We start from the raw sequence: 14793 nt of genomic DNA, 5'->3' as shown, positions 1-14793 counted from the left end.
TTTAAGCCGGCAGAGTGCCAACCCCTCTATAGTAGCCCTTTATTTTAGCAATGAGCAGTAGAAAGGTTAAACAATTTAATATTCTACTTAGCCATATTGGCTAGGCCAGTGAGACAGTGAAGAGAATAAAATAATTGGCTCACACTTGCAGATCATGTTATTGTCTACACACAACACCCAAAAGTATTTGGTGATAAATACTACATTTGCCCATAATCCATTTATAAAGATTCTTTCCAATATACCAGGAGCCAACAATTATAAAGTATCATTTTCTCCGATTCTACTTAGAGGTTCCACAAATCCTTTGTCCCTCCTGCTATGTAAGCTAAAGATACCTGTAGCTAGTTTTTGCTACTTTGTGGGTTCTTGTTTTTCCCCCCTGTTTCACTTCCTATCACCAGATAAAAGAAAGAGAAGGGGGGGGAGAGAAAAAGACAGAGAAAGAGACACACAGAGACACAGAGAGAGAGATATCTTTGAATCTAATTTCTTCTTGTTTCTTCTTTGAGCACGACTACTAACAAACGGCAACCAACCCCCTTGAACAATCAATAACCACCAACCCCATCTCTTGGGGCCCTCACATTTAGGTACCTTCTGAAAAGTTCCCAGAGTTTCAAATATTATGCAGTCACGGGAACTCTCTGTGACTGGCAAAACCATGCCACTGTTAGAGCAGGAGGCAAATCACAGCCCAGTGCTGCACACAGTCTGAAGCGGCCCCATATCCCCACACCTGCGATTAAAATGAAAACTTGTTCTTATACTATTTCTACGGTTTTTAAAGAAACCAAGATTCCATAATTGTCACTACTTGTCCTAGTTAAGGTTGCTATTGCTGTGATTAAACACCATGACCAGAAGAACTTGTGGAGAAAAGGGTTTATTTCACTCACAGTTCCATATCAGCATCAAAAGCAGTGAGGACAGGCACTGAAACAGGGCAGGAACCTGGAGGCAGGAGCTGATGCAGAGGCCATGGAAGGGTGCTGCCTACTAGCTTGCTTCTCTTGGTTTGGTCAGCCTGCTTTCTTATAGAACCCAGGACCACCAGCCCATGGATGACACCACTCGCAATGGGCTTCACCCCCAATTAATCACTAATTAATAAAATGCCCTACAGGCTTGCCCATTGGAGGCATTTTCTTAGCTAAGGTTCCACCTCTCAGATGACTTTAGCGTGTGTCAAGTTGGCATAAATCTATCCAGCACTGCACCTCAGGTATTAGTTAAAGGTGGGAAATCCATCTGTGCCCCAGCCTTGAAAACGGGATCCCCCAAACCAGCTAACTGCGCTAACATTAGCTCTTCCTGTCCCCACAGCTCCACCCCCTTTCCAATATGTCTGTTTATTCTCTAACTTATTTATTTAAGGATTGGCTTCTCAGGCGGCAGAGGCAGGAGGGTCTCTGCAAGCTCAAGGCCAGCCTGATCTACAGAGTGAGTTCCAGGGTAATCAGGCCTTCAGAGTGAGACCCTATCTTTTTTTTTTTTTTTTTTTCCAGAGCTGAGGACCGAACCCAGGGCCTTGCGCTTGCTAGGCAAGCGCTCTACCACTGAGCTAAATCCCCAACCCCGTGAGACCCTATCTCAAAAAAAAAAAAAAAAAAAGAAACAAACAAAACACAAATACAAACAAAAAAAAAAACCCAAAAAAGACAACCTTGCGTTTGCTTAGACCAAGGGGTTTTGTACATGTGATTCAAACTATATGAAGGAGGGGTAAGGCTTTCAATCTCAAGAAGATACTAGTTGTGGGGCTAGAGAGCTGGTTCAGAGTGAGTACTGCTCTCTCAGGGAACCTAAATTCAGTTCCCAGTACTCATCTTAGGGGCACACAACTGCCTCTAATTCCAGCTCTGAGGGATCTAATACCTTCTTCTGGCCTCCACGGGTTCCTATACTCAGGTGCACATACCAACACACACACACACACACACACACACACACACACACACACACAAACATATTTTGAATAAAGTACCATCTGTCCTACCAGAGTCCAGAATATGACAGAAGGTTTCCCTGGTGTCTCCAGGTCAGGAAATAGATTTATTTTTCTGGCTCCCTCTTCACTGGTTTTATGTTAGGGAGGGAAACAGAAATCTCAGGTCCAGTGTCCATATTACAGAGTTGCAGGATCTTGACCTTCATCCCCTTGTTAACACCATCTGTTCATGGGCTCCTCTCACACTCAGGTAACATGTTCGGACGATGCTTACAGAACTCCATACAGCTGAGTTTCGGGCTATCTTGACTGCAACCCTCCAAATTACCACAGTGTTCTGGACACATGCTCCAGAAGCTTTATTTTAATGCACAGTGTCATGGGTTTTACTCGCAGGCATCTTTTCAAGAAACACTGTCAGAAACCTTCAAGCCTTATAGACTAGAACTCTAAAACTCTTTGGACAAGAACTGAGTCATTCATTTTGCTACCTCTCCTAAATTGAGACTGACACTATAGTGTTTATGTCTTTGTGACTGGATGAACGTGGGGTGCACGGGCCCCAGGGATCATCCTATATCCGCCTCCCCAGCACCAGCGTTTCAAGGGTGTGCCATCACACCAGCTTTTGTTTGATCCCCAGCTGGGTTCTGGGGATCAAACTCAGGTCTTCATGCTTGCACAGGGAGCATGTTACCAACTGAGCCGCCTCCTGGTTCAGTAATTTCTAAGGATTTCGAAGGCAAAACTACTATCAAATCTACTATTGAACAGAAATCTCCATTTTCATGCATTGAGATTACCGAAGCCATGTCTCCCATGGATTGCCCATGGACCTAGAGGCATCTGGGGAGATCCTGGCCCACGACAAGTCACCTCAGAATCTGCCCATGTCACTCTGAAGTACCAGTGTTTGGTGACTCTCATCATGTAGGGTAACACCATACTCCTCACTAAACTCTCAGAGTAAGACACAGGAAATACCAGCCAAGATAAATCTTGAGTGATTTTTAAAACCACTTCTTTTGAAAAGATGGATTTTATTATTTTAGAGATTACGCCTCTGTGTGGACATGTGCATGTGAGCGAAAGACCTAAGGATTCCTGGGGCTGTAGCCACCTCCCCCCTGGTGGTGAGTCACCTGACAGGAGTGTGAGGAACTGAACTTGGGTCTTTTGCAGTATCAGTAAATGCTTTTAACAGCTGAGCCATCTCTTCTGTCCCCAGGACAAATATTTGATTGTCACTTGTATCTCAGGAACGATTCACACCTTAAAGTAATAAGCAGCAGTGTGTGGCTGGGGTGCCGTTGTTACAGAGACTAGCAAGCCACACTTGTCAGTCAGGAAGAACCACAGTGATTGCTTCAATTAGCAGCTATTAGCTTTTTGCTCTTGATCTCTTTGCTTTAAACCTCTCACAGACCTACATCAAACACGTGCTGATGTCCTCTGCCTTCAAAAGCCTTCAAAGAAAAGTCTCTCCAGCAAAATTTAAAGAAAGTAAAGGAGTGCTTCCAATGTCTTATATGTTTGTTTTCCATAAACTGTGAACTAACTTTTGTTAGGGCCTTTTGCATTCTGCACAGCAATGCTCTTGGGAGGCAGGAGGGACAGGCACAGCCACAGTGATGCTCTCGGGAGGCAGGAGGGACAGGGACAACAGACAACATCCCCTATGGGTGCAGTTTCTCTTGACTCTGCTTTTGTGTTCTGCTCCATCACCTAGAACTCTGTGGTGCTGGGGTCTGACCGTAATGGGTACAGGGAAGCTCCTGCTTCACACACTGACTTCCCCATCAGGGCAAGGGAGGCTCCCTGAGGCTAACAGGGCAGAGCAGGCGGCCTCATTATCCTTTTCCCTTCCTTTGCCTCTGCTTTCAGTGGAGTGATGATAGACAGGGAAGGCAGGTAATGGAGAAGAAGGAATTCAGGACACAGCAGTGATCAGTGTTCAGTGATCACATGTTGAGTTTGAGAAATTTGAAAATGAGGTTGGTGAGATTTCACATTTTTGAACTCTGCATATTGCAAGGTCACATGAGCTTCTTTTCTAGAGGAATGAGAAAAGCTGGGTAACTCAAAAATATACAATCTTAATCATTGGATTTGCCAAATCTGAGACATTTAATCACAGTTTGGAAGCTGGCCTGAGATGTTCCAGTGTTGCCTGCCTTTCCTTTGCAGAGAATATACAAAACACAAAGGAAAAGTTATAGTCAAGGTGAGTAGTTGAATTATGTTTCTGTGATTCCCTTGCATAAAAAGTTGCTTTGATAACGCAGGAGTTATTTTTATAAAACCAAGAAAACTGATAATTTTTTCACGAAACTATCCAACTATAGCTAACCTTTAAGAAACGATAAGAGTAATAGGATGCTTGCACATCTCTCTCTCTCTCTTTATGAGGTGTGTGAAAGATGACTTGATACTCAGTGTAAAAGCGAACATTGATGTTTTGTGAATGGCTAAGGCCTTAGTATAAATATAATTGTATTCTCCCATTGTAGTGCATGCCAACCTGTTGGGTGTGTCCACAGGATGGACCACACTGTGTCATGAAGAAGATGCCCTTGAGCTGACTATCTGGGCTCAGCTACCTGCTCTCACTGGGACTAGGAGGAAGTTATTTCACGCTCTTGTGCCTCAGTCTTGCTACCCACGGAGACAGCCAGAACATCCCAGCCTAGGATTGCCTAGGGTTACATCAATGAATGCAGGCTGGTACCTACAACACTGCTTAGTACACGCTCACTGCCCACAGCCAGTTTCAGCTACCCACGCATAGTTATGGTGAGCGTATACATTTATCTAAGCTCAGTTAAAAAGTTAAGTTTCTTATTGGAGCTGGGGTGTAGCTCGGTGCCTGGACGGCATGCCCAGGATGCTCAAAGCCCTGGGTTCTATCTCAGCACCATGCAAACCAGCTGTGGTGGCACATGCCTGCAACTACAGCAATCAGACGGCAGGAGGACCAGAAGGTCAAAGCTCTCCCCACCTGCAAATGAAGTTTAAGGCCATCCTGAGCGATACAAGTCCCGATCTCAAAAACAAAACAAAACAAAACAACAACAACAACAAAAAAAAAACAAACAAACAAGCATTGCTTACCAGTCTGGGATCGATTTCTTCATTGAGGATGGCTTCGTTTTTGATAAGGGCCACTCGCTGAGCAAATCTGCAAGTGGAGATAGACTCCTAGAGAATAAAGAACACAAAAAATAGTTTCTTAAAATATGGTGGCATTTCTCTCCAGATAAAGCTTAATTCCCATTAACAGAAAAAGTTACCCAAAGAGTAAGATGTCTGGGAAACACACAATAGATAAGTATACCTCAACATGAGGATTGGCCCTAAGATACTATTTTCTATTTTTTTAAAATGGTGTTGGCTTAGTAAAAGGCCAAATGCCAAAAATATAGGCACTCCTGGTGTCCCAAGAGGCAACTGGTATGCACTCAACTCTTTTAAACTAGAACTTCATATGACAGTCATAGCCACAGAGGTACCGTGATCCACAAGTTATGCAAGACCACACAGCAGGTATCCGTAATAAACCAAAGAAGAGGTTTTCACCGTGAAGGCTTGGCGCCGTCTTGGGATCTACCTTTCTGCCTTGCTTTACTATTTAGCAGAGTGTCTACACCCAAAATGTTAAGCTGACTCTTACAAGATTCCAGCTGACTCCATGGCCACCCAGGGAAGCCCTTTGGCAGTATCCCCTGGCAAAGCATCCTGGGTGTCAACATCGGTGAGAGTTTAGGACCAGCTCTCAGGACGGCTCTGAGATAGCCAGCTCTCATCAGTAGAGGGAAAACTGAGCAGGAAAAGTCTGAGATTTCCTTCTCTCTCTTCAAGCATCAAGCCTGCTGAGATTGGCACACATGGCTTCTTCAAGCCATTCTTCTGTGGCTGGTTCCCGAATGAGTTAATTACGACACCAGCACAGAACCCCAAGCTGTGAGCCCTGAGGTGGATTTGCCTCTGAGGGGGCATATCAGTGCTGCTCCAGAGATGCAGATTCACCCAGGCCCCCAGCTCCACCTCACCACCCCGAGACAGAAACCCAGACCAAGATGTCCAGGGAGAGGGAGTGCGCACATCGATGTTCCTCTTCTCTAGAGACAGCGTTGCGATCATGGTGGTCATGCAGTTCCCTCCCAGGCTGTCTCGGAGCACGCTGGTCATCATGGAATTCCTGTACGGGATGTGGGTGCGGTGTTTCTCCGAAAGGGCGATGATGACCTGTGAGAAGGTGAGCAGATGTTGGCACGAATCGGGCAAGAAAGGCACACCGGGCAGCGGACTCTCGATAATGAGAATACAAAAGACACGATAACTAAACACAGGTGACCTCTAGGGCTTGGGCACAGACCAGTCAGCTTAACAAGAGCTTTCAGTGTAAAAATAACAAAAACAGGGCTGGAGAGACATCTCAGTGGTTAAGAGCGCTTGCTGTTCTTCCGGCGGCCCTGAGTTCAATTCCTAGCACCCACACTGAGTGGTTCACAACTGCCCGTGACCCCTGCTCCAGGCAATTCCACACCTTCTCCTGGCCTCCAAGGCCCACTGTACAAAGAGTGAGCAGCATAGCTGCTTACAAAACCTCAGTTAAGCATCTCACCATCCTCCCCATTTGAAGCTCTTTCGTAAGATAAATGCCAGTATTCATTACAGTTCTAGAAAACACTGATATGGGTGACACAAGCAATATGCTTATAAACCTTCCTGGGGATATTAAATTGAATATTAATGAACTCAATTTTGCTTGCAAGTTACAGAAAATGTAAGTGATACTGGTCTCCGTCAGGAGGGGTGGAAAAAGGAAAGCTGTGGGCTACAAATGACCCAAAAGGGTAGTGGGTTTATGCTTGTATCTCTGCTGTCTTCCATGTGGTAGAGGTTAGCCACCTCACAGCCACAGGATGGCAGCCAACACCCCTGACATTATATATGTCTTCATTCGTAAGTTATGTGAGAGCAGACTCCTTTCCCTTCCTTTTATCTTGAGCTTCTCTGGTGAGCATCTTGGTCCCTATCTGATCTGCAGGTTGATCACTGCAGCCAGGAGGAAGGCTCCAGTTTGCTTTGGCCAATAAGGATCAAATCCCCAGAGCTGGGATGGGTGCTGGGTGCTCCCCACCAGAAGAGACATCTCAACATCCGCTCCATGAAGGGACTAACTTTACAAGAAAAAAATAATTAAGCATCAAAGTGAGATTGTGGTCTTAAAAATGGAGGAAATGGGGTTATTGTGATAGAAAAAAGAAGCCAGGATTTGGAGGCAGAATACATCTTCCCCACTTGTGTGATCCTAGGGAAATCTCAGAAGTGTGTTAGCTTATGTTTTCTGGTGAAGATGGGACTGGACTGCCTGACTGTTTCAGAGGAATGTTGTAAAGGGCAAGAGAAGGGTCTGAAGAGATGGCTCTGAGGGAAGGAGCATTTGCTGTACAAACATGAGGACATGAGTTCAAACCCCCAGCACCCATGTAAAAAGCTTTATGTGGCTGTGATGCTTGTGACCTCAACACTGGTGGACACAGGACAGGTGGGTCCCAGCTATCACAGCTGGTCACTCACCAGCCAGCCCAGCCCAGCCAAATGGTGAACTTCTCTCTCAGCAAGACACCCTGTTTTGAGGCAGCAAGATGGAGGGTGATAGAGGAGAGCCAGTATCTTCTGACTCCGCATGTGCACGCAGTCATGTGTAGTCGCACACACAGATCAGGAGGGAACTTCTGGGGTAGTTACTGAACACGAAGCCACTCAATGCTGTGTTAGTGTTCAGGGGTGTCTGCTTTTGGCGTAGGGCCGGCCCATTTCCTGGAGAGAGGACCATGAGCAGGTCTCCTGGAGCATCACAGTGAGCCCAGGCCACACAGAGCCCAGGTCACACAGAGCCCAGGCAGGCCTGAAGAGGGACCAGAGAAGGAATGTGACATGGGCAAGCAGAGAGGGCTTGGAATGGGCTCTGCAGTGAAAGAGGGCAGAGGGGTCAGACAGCGTGTGTGTGTGTGTGTGTGTGTGTGTGTGTGAGAGAGAGAGAGAGAGAGAGAGAGAGAGAGAGAGAGAGAGTGAGAGTGCGTGTGTGGTGTATATGTGGTAATTGTGTATGCTGTGTGTGTGTACATGTGTATCTGTGTGTGCTTGTGTGTGTCTGTGTGTGTGCCTGCCACAGGACAATCCCTAGAATGTCATTTCCAAAGATCTTTCCTCCTCGTTTCTTCTTTTTATTTTTGGTGACAATGCCTCTCGCTGGCCTGGAGTTCACCACGTAGGCTGGTGTGGATCCCACTGAGCCACAGGGCTCCACCTGTGCCCACCTTCCAGCGCAGAGATCACAACTTTGTCACCACATAGATTCTTGGCACCAAACTCAGCAAACATTTACTGAGTGAGCTACTGGCCCAGCTCTGTATTGTTCATGTAATTCCTTATTCCTGTGTGAGTGTGGGCTCTGTGTGTACACCCGGGTGTGAGTGTGTGTGCAGGCGTGCAGGTGCCCATGGAGACCGAAGGCACTGGCTCCCCGACAGCTGGCTTAGAGGAGGCTGTGAGCTGCCTGGCTTGGGTGCTGGCAGCCAGAACAGAGGCTAATTTCTGAGCTTTCCTTCAGCCCCCTTGGGTCTGCTGTGTAATGTTTGCTTCTACTCTGAATGTCGCATATAAATACAATGGCAAAGATTCTTTACATATTCCACTAGTAAGAAAGAATGGAATCTCACATCACACTTAGTAATACCTTCAAGGGCCTGGAAACCAGCCTGGTAGCAACAATTCAGCTACTCAATGGATTAAGAGGTTTGCTTTCTTATTTTTAAAAGACCTTCTCTTACATTTATGTATGTATGCATGTATGTATGCATGTATGTATGTATGTATGTATGTATGTATGTATGTATGTATTTGTGTGTGGGCTTGTGCACGTGTGTGTGTCTCACTGAATTTCAGCAGGTACCCATGGAAGCCAGAAGAGGGCATCAGAGGAGCTGTAATTATAGGCAGTCAGGAGCGACCTGATATGGATGCTAGAAACTGAAGTCTGGTCTTTTGACAGGAGCAGCAAGCACTCTTAACCACTGAGCTGTTGCTGTAGCCTCCAAGAAGATTTTCCTTTAAAGAGCTCAGAAGAGTGCAGAAAAATGTCTTCTGAAAACGAGCAAACACTGGGAGCAGTTTTGACTGGCACTGGCCCAGCACCTTCACTCCTGAACACAACATGCCTGAAACTCAGCAGGAGCCACGTGTGCTATGGAACTGGCTGAAGGAAACCCCGTTCGCTTTCTGATGAGGAGCAAACACTGGTCCCAGTGGTTTCTCACTTGCTGTTTGGGCTGCTGGAGACCCCAGGTCACTCCCAGAGCACTTGTTGAGGTTTGCAGTTAGCACAAGTACACATGCTCTCTTTCCTTCTCCTCATGCGAACTCGGGCTGTGGGGCCAAGTGGTACCCTGTTATTGTGGCTTGAAGTGTTTTTGAGGAAACTCTTCGGAAAAAAGTGCTGCATACATAAAGAGAACTCCAAAACCAACAGTATTCTGGCAAACTGGATGTTAATCACTTAAAAGTGTGGAGTCACTAAGGCCAGGCTGGCTGAGTGCTGGCAGGTGTGAGTTCTCTCAACTACAACCAGCAGGACGACTAGAATTCTGTGAGAAAAGTTTAAACCAACGCAAGCTAGTCAATGCAAGGCAGCCTAGCAAATCAGTTCCTCTTTCACCCCTGTATTTTATATTGAGATGGAGAGAGCAAGGGTGTGATTAACTATCGCAGTTACAAGTGATACCATTTATTGAGGTGTTTGTAGGCGTTCTGCCCTAGTTAGCGTCAGGCGTCCACCTGACTCCGCCTGGAGTCACTAAGGAGAGACTCTCAATCCAGGGCTTCTTCAGGTCAGATTGACCTACCTGTGCACTTATTTGGGGGAGGGGAAACTGTCTTGAGTGCTGACCGATGCAGGAGGGCTCAGCCCACTGTGGGCAGCACCATGCCCTGTGAAGGTGCTCCTGAGCTGTATAAGAAAGCCAGCCAAGTGTGGGTCGGGGAGTGGGCCAGCGAGCAGAGTTCCTTTATGGTTTCTGCTTCAAGTCCTGCTTGAATCTCTTCCTTGATTTCCCTCAGTGATGAACTGTAGCCTGGAAGTTGAAACAAACCCTTTCTTCCCTAAGTTGCTTTTGATCATGGTGCTTGTCATGGAAAGGAACGGAAAAAGTTCGTATGCTTCGCCGGTTTGCTGGTTTCATGATACATGGCTTGTTCTCAGGGAGGCATCTACCCTGATGCCCAATACAACCCACAGCTTCCAGGGCAGTGGACGAGCTAGCTAGTCACACTAAGTTCTTTCATATGCCCCATCTCTTTAGCCACACAATAAAATATACACAGAAATAATTTGATCATAAATGTCCGTGAGTTATGTGATTTCATTAAATATCTTCTCATTCTTTTTATTACTCTTACTGATGTGAGTGCTCTGGTTCTCTCACTATTTCCGAGTGTTACTCTCTTCTGCCCTGCCACCCACTCACCAGCAGCTCTTCCCGCCTCACTAAACCCTTCAGATCCATGGCCATGTCTGCAGCTTCCTAAACTCCTGTTTCCTTGCTTGCAAAGGCACTTGGATCTCAGAGAAAATGGTTAACAGCTGTCCTAATGCAGTGGATTGGAAGGAAACAGAAGAGGTGAGAGTCACAAGAATGTCATTTAGCCTGGAGTAAAGGGTCCTCTGGGCTGGGTGAGTTGCTCATGGGCTCATAGCTCCCAGGACCAGCCTTGCCCTACCCCACCCTTGCCTTGCTCCCTCCCACTCACTCCTCATTTCATCATTAACTCTTAACTTCCTCCGTCTCAGTCAACCTCTCCCTTTTCCTTATTTGTCACAGTTCCCACCTGAGGTGCAGCCATGTACTTACAGTGGCCTAATGCAAGCCTCTGCTTCAGAACAGGAACCCTTTGGGGGAGGGGCTGCACTATGACCCTCGGCACATTATAGATCTGTCCTATTCGCATGTCAGTTGCTGTGACAAAATATCCCAAAACAAAGTGGCTCATGGGAGAGGAGGGCTTGGGAGAGGAGGGCTTATTTTAGTTTGTCAGTCAGTTATTGGGGGAAGTCAAGGCAGAAATTCAGATAGCTAGTCACCTAATGCCCATAGTCAATAGAGGAAAATGTGTGCATGCCTGCTTGCTTATACTCAAGCTCAGTTTCTCCTCTCTCATATAGTTCAAGACCCCTTGCCTAGGGAATGGTGCCACTCACAACGGGCTAGATCTTCCCATATCAATGAAATTAATTAAGACAACTCCCCCAGTAGACATGTTCATGAGACAACCCAATACAGATGATCCTTCACTGAGCTTTCCTTCCCAGGTGATTCTGGGCTGTACCAAGCTCATGATTAATGCTGACCCTTAAAAGACCTTTATCAATATCCATTAGATAACTAACTAATGAAAAAGAAAAGGCCACATAGGCATTATGAATGTTCACAGGGATTGTAAAGCAAAGAGGTATGAGAATTGGAATAATTTTAGTGATAGTCAGGAGTTTGAGGTGATTGTGTGCAAGAAAGGAAGAAAATGGGTGTGGAGTGAATCTTTCTGAGTGATTACAATTCATAGAAAGTTTGACTCAGCTAAAGAATGTAATTTTGTATGAACAGATGGACACAATGGGAATTAAAACCATGCTGCCATCTGAACACATAGACACATTTCTTTGAAATAAGGCAATTTGAATACAGCCCATTATGGGCATATATCATTGTTCTGGTAAATGTCCTATTAAGCAAAAAGCTTCATCAGTATAACTGGTGTGGAATATTTAAGTAAGAAAGTGCTTAGGGCTGATGACTCCTCTCAAAAGCACTAAAGTGGCCAGCATCTCCAGGCCCTCACCTAAGGTGCTGCCTCCCTGGGGTTCTCATGGATAAACGTGACCATATCATCTCATTCAGGCGGTTCCTCTGGCATGGCCTTTTCAGCCCTGTGAATGTTCAGAAGTGTCAATACACTAATCTCAGGTTGACTTAGGCATTAAAGAAAAGGGACTTTTATTGTCATTTCCCTCAAATCTTTTAGGCTAAGCATTCAGGAATAAGAAAGGAACACAGGGAATCCTCCATCCATACTTTTCATTTTACAGATGGAGATCTGGGGTAGAAGATTTATGAAGCTAAATTTTGGGTGAGTTTTCTTTGCTTTTGTATTCACATTCAGAAATTAGGAACAGAGCAGCTAGTGGATGGTAGTCAGGATGGGGTAGGTATCTCAAGACAAGCCCAGGCTAAGAGAGCTGCACAGCAGAAGCAGCATGACCAGATGAAGTTAGCAGAAACTGAAAAGATACTGGTCACCTCTGAGTCACATTCTCAGAGAGTAATCTCGGAGCTAGAAAAATAGAAACAAAAAACCCAGGAGACCATTTGCCACCTGTATTCATGTCCAGAAGTAAATTTACAGTACAGACAATGAGGCAACAGCGCTGGACCCAATGAAACCTCAGATCAAATCCTCCTTGTCACTAGGTGACAAACTTTTGCAATCTGTGAAATGAAGAAGATAACACTTCCAGAATAACAGTGTTGTGGGGTTTAAATGAAATCGTGTCTCCAAAGCACTAGTACATGCTCATGGGAGTGCTACTCCCAATGAACAGATGCGGCCCACTGATGTTGAGTGGATCAACGAATAAACAAAACGAAGGGCATGTATTCCATCAAGCTTTGAGAAGGAATGAAACTGTGATATATGCTACTATGGGGACAACTGTGGGATTATTCCCTCCCAAGACAACTACCAAAGGGCTCACATGAAACGATGCCACTTGCAGCATCTGGACTGGGCAAAGTCAGAGAGACAGGATGTACAAGCTAACAGAGGCTAAAGATTAAAATACAAGGGGTGTTCTTATTCCGTAGAGCCTGAGTTTCTGGTTGAAAAAGTCTAGGGATGGCTAATGACTGTAGTTGCACTTATTTGAGAATGTACTTAATGCCACTGAGCTCTTCACTTTAAAAAAGGATGAAAAATCAGGACCTAAGAGATGGTTTTGCTATTCAGAGAATCTACGGCTCTTGCAGAGGACCAGAGTTCAGTTCCAAACACCCATATTGAGCAGTTCACAACCATAGCTTCAGGGGATCTGGTGCCCTCTTCTGATCTCTGCTCGCACAGGCGCAGATGTGCGCGCGCGCATACACACACACACACACACACACACACACACACACACACACACACAGAAACAGTTTTTAAACTATGAAAAAGGATAGATGTTGTTACGCATAGTTCATCATAATTAAAAAGCAAACAAAAACAGGGACTAGAATGTGTACCATGAAATACATGTAACACATGTGGCTACACCAGAGCTCACTACCCCCAATTTACCTGCTCCAGGTAATGCAGTGACAAGTTGATGTACTTGGCCTCTGTCAGAAGCAGGCCTCCGACTCCAGTCTTCGCAACACGCTCTGACCCCGCCAGGTCAACCAGATGGAGCTTAGCATGCCGGACGGTGGCAGATCCTGGCTCTTTGCTGGTCAAGTGAACAGTAAAAATGCAGTGTGATCGGGTTGAAGCTTGATTCATTGGAGTCTAAAAAAAGAAAAGAAAAAAAGAAAAAAGAAATTGCAAAATGTGTAACAGGTTGACTAGTGAAACCCTTTAGAGAATATTAAAAGATTTTAAACTGGATTTGTAACCGTGAGGCATTCCCCTGAAGCCAACACTGATGGGTAAAATCCTCAAAGTCTATTCTTTTCACTGTGCTCTTACCTGCCGAGGACTGGTGGCAAATGTGGATGGGTTGATTCAGAAAGTGACAAAGGTATCCTACTAGGATAAATATGGAATCTTTTGGGGATAGGGATCTGGCTAAATTGGTAAAGTACCTGCAATGTGAGCTGAGCTTGGATTCCCAGAACCCATGTGAAAAAGCCTGGCAAGGAGATGTGTCTGTGAGCAGAGACAGGTGGGTTTCCAGGAGCTCACTGGCCATAGAGTCTAACACATTAGTGAGAGATCCCGCCAACCCCTGGCCTCCCAAGGCACAGTATAACACACACACAGAAACACAGAAAGACACACACACAGAAACATACACACACAGAAACACACAACACAGAAAGAAACACATAAAAATGTGTGTATTATGACACTTCATTATCTCAATTGCTAACCAACCCACAGCAAAGAGGCCCAATATCACAGCTACATTCAAGACAGCTAGAAATGAAGGGCACAGTCATAGGAAAAGAGGGAATGAGCATGCCATTCTGAATGGAAACTAGGGAGATTTATCTAGAAAATGCACGTGTATCTGCAACCAAATTCATAGGAATAAAAAATCCAGGTTGAAGAAATAGCTCAATGAAGACACAAGCATAAGGACCCGAGTCTGAATCCCGAAGCCCACATAAATCCAGGTATGGCAGAGCATGTCTGTCGTCCCATTGTTCCTGAGGCTGAATGGGAGAAGAGCACCCTAGAAGGTCATGTGCTGGCGAGCCTGGGGTGTGCCCTGGCGCTAAAAACATCCTGTAAGTGTCAAGGCTTGAGGTAGTCTCCTGACCTCCATACTGTTCCCACACTCACAGATGAATGTGCACACACACACACACACACACACACACACACACACACACACGAGTAAAAAAGTTTACTAGGATCAAAATGTGAAATCAGTTAAGTCCGAATAGCCCAACAAGAATTTATCAGGAAACATAATTATTCAAAATGGCAACAAAGACAATGAAGTTATAAAGAATTACTATATAAGAATCGTTACGGAGAAAGACACTGATGGTGACCTCTGCTTTTCACACATGCACACATAG

General features: G+C 45.4%; 1 protein-coding gene across 1 annotated transcript in view; it reads right to left on the bottom strand.

Moving 5' to 3' along the window:
* The window catches only part of Kif6 (kinesin family member 6), a 288300-nt gene that overhangs the window by 177777 nt on the left and 95730 nt on the right, over window positions 1–14793 (bottom strand). The window contains exons 7-9 of the mRNA XM_055614888.1: window positions 13346–13552; window positions 6053–6196; window positions 5063–5149 (exon numbers count right to left, since the gene is read on the bottom strand). Coding sequence (XP_055470863.1) covers window positions 5063–5149; window positions 6053–6196; window positions 13346–13552 — 438 coding nt within the window. The remainder of the gene's footprint in view (window positions 1–5062; window positions 5150–6052; window positions 6197–13345; window positions 13553–14793) is intronic.

Source organism: Psammomys obesus, unplaced genomic scaffold (assembly GCF_907164565.1).
Source record: "Psammomys obesus unplaced genomic scaffold, mPsaObe1.curated_primary_1811, whole genome shotgun sequence".
In the NCBI taxonomy this organism is placed as follows: domain Eukaryota; kingdom Metazoa; phylum Chordata; class Mammalia; order Rodentia; family Muridae; genus Psammomys; species Psammomys obesus.
This window is presented reverse-complemented; position numbering and strand designations above follow the sequence as displayed.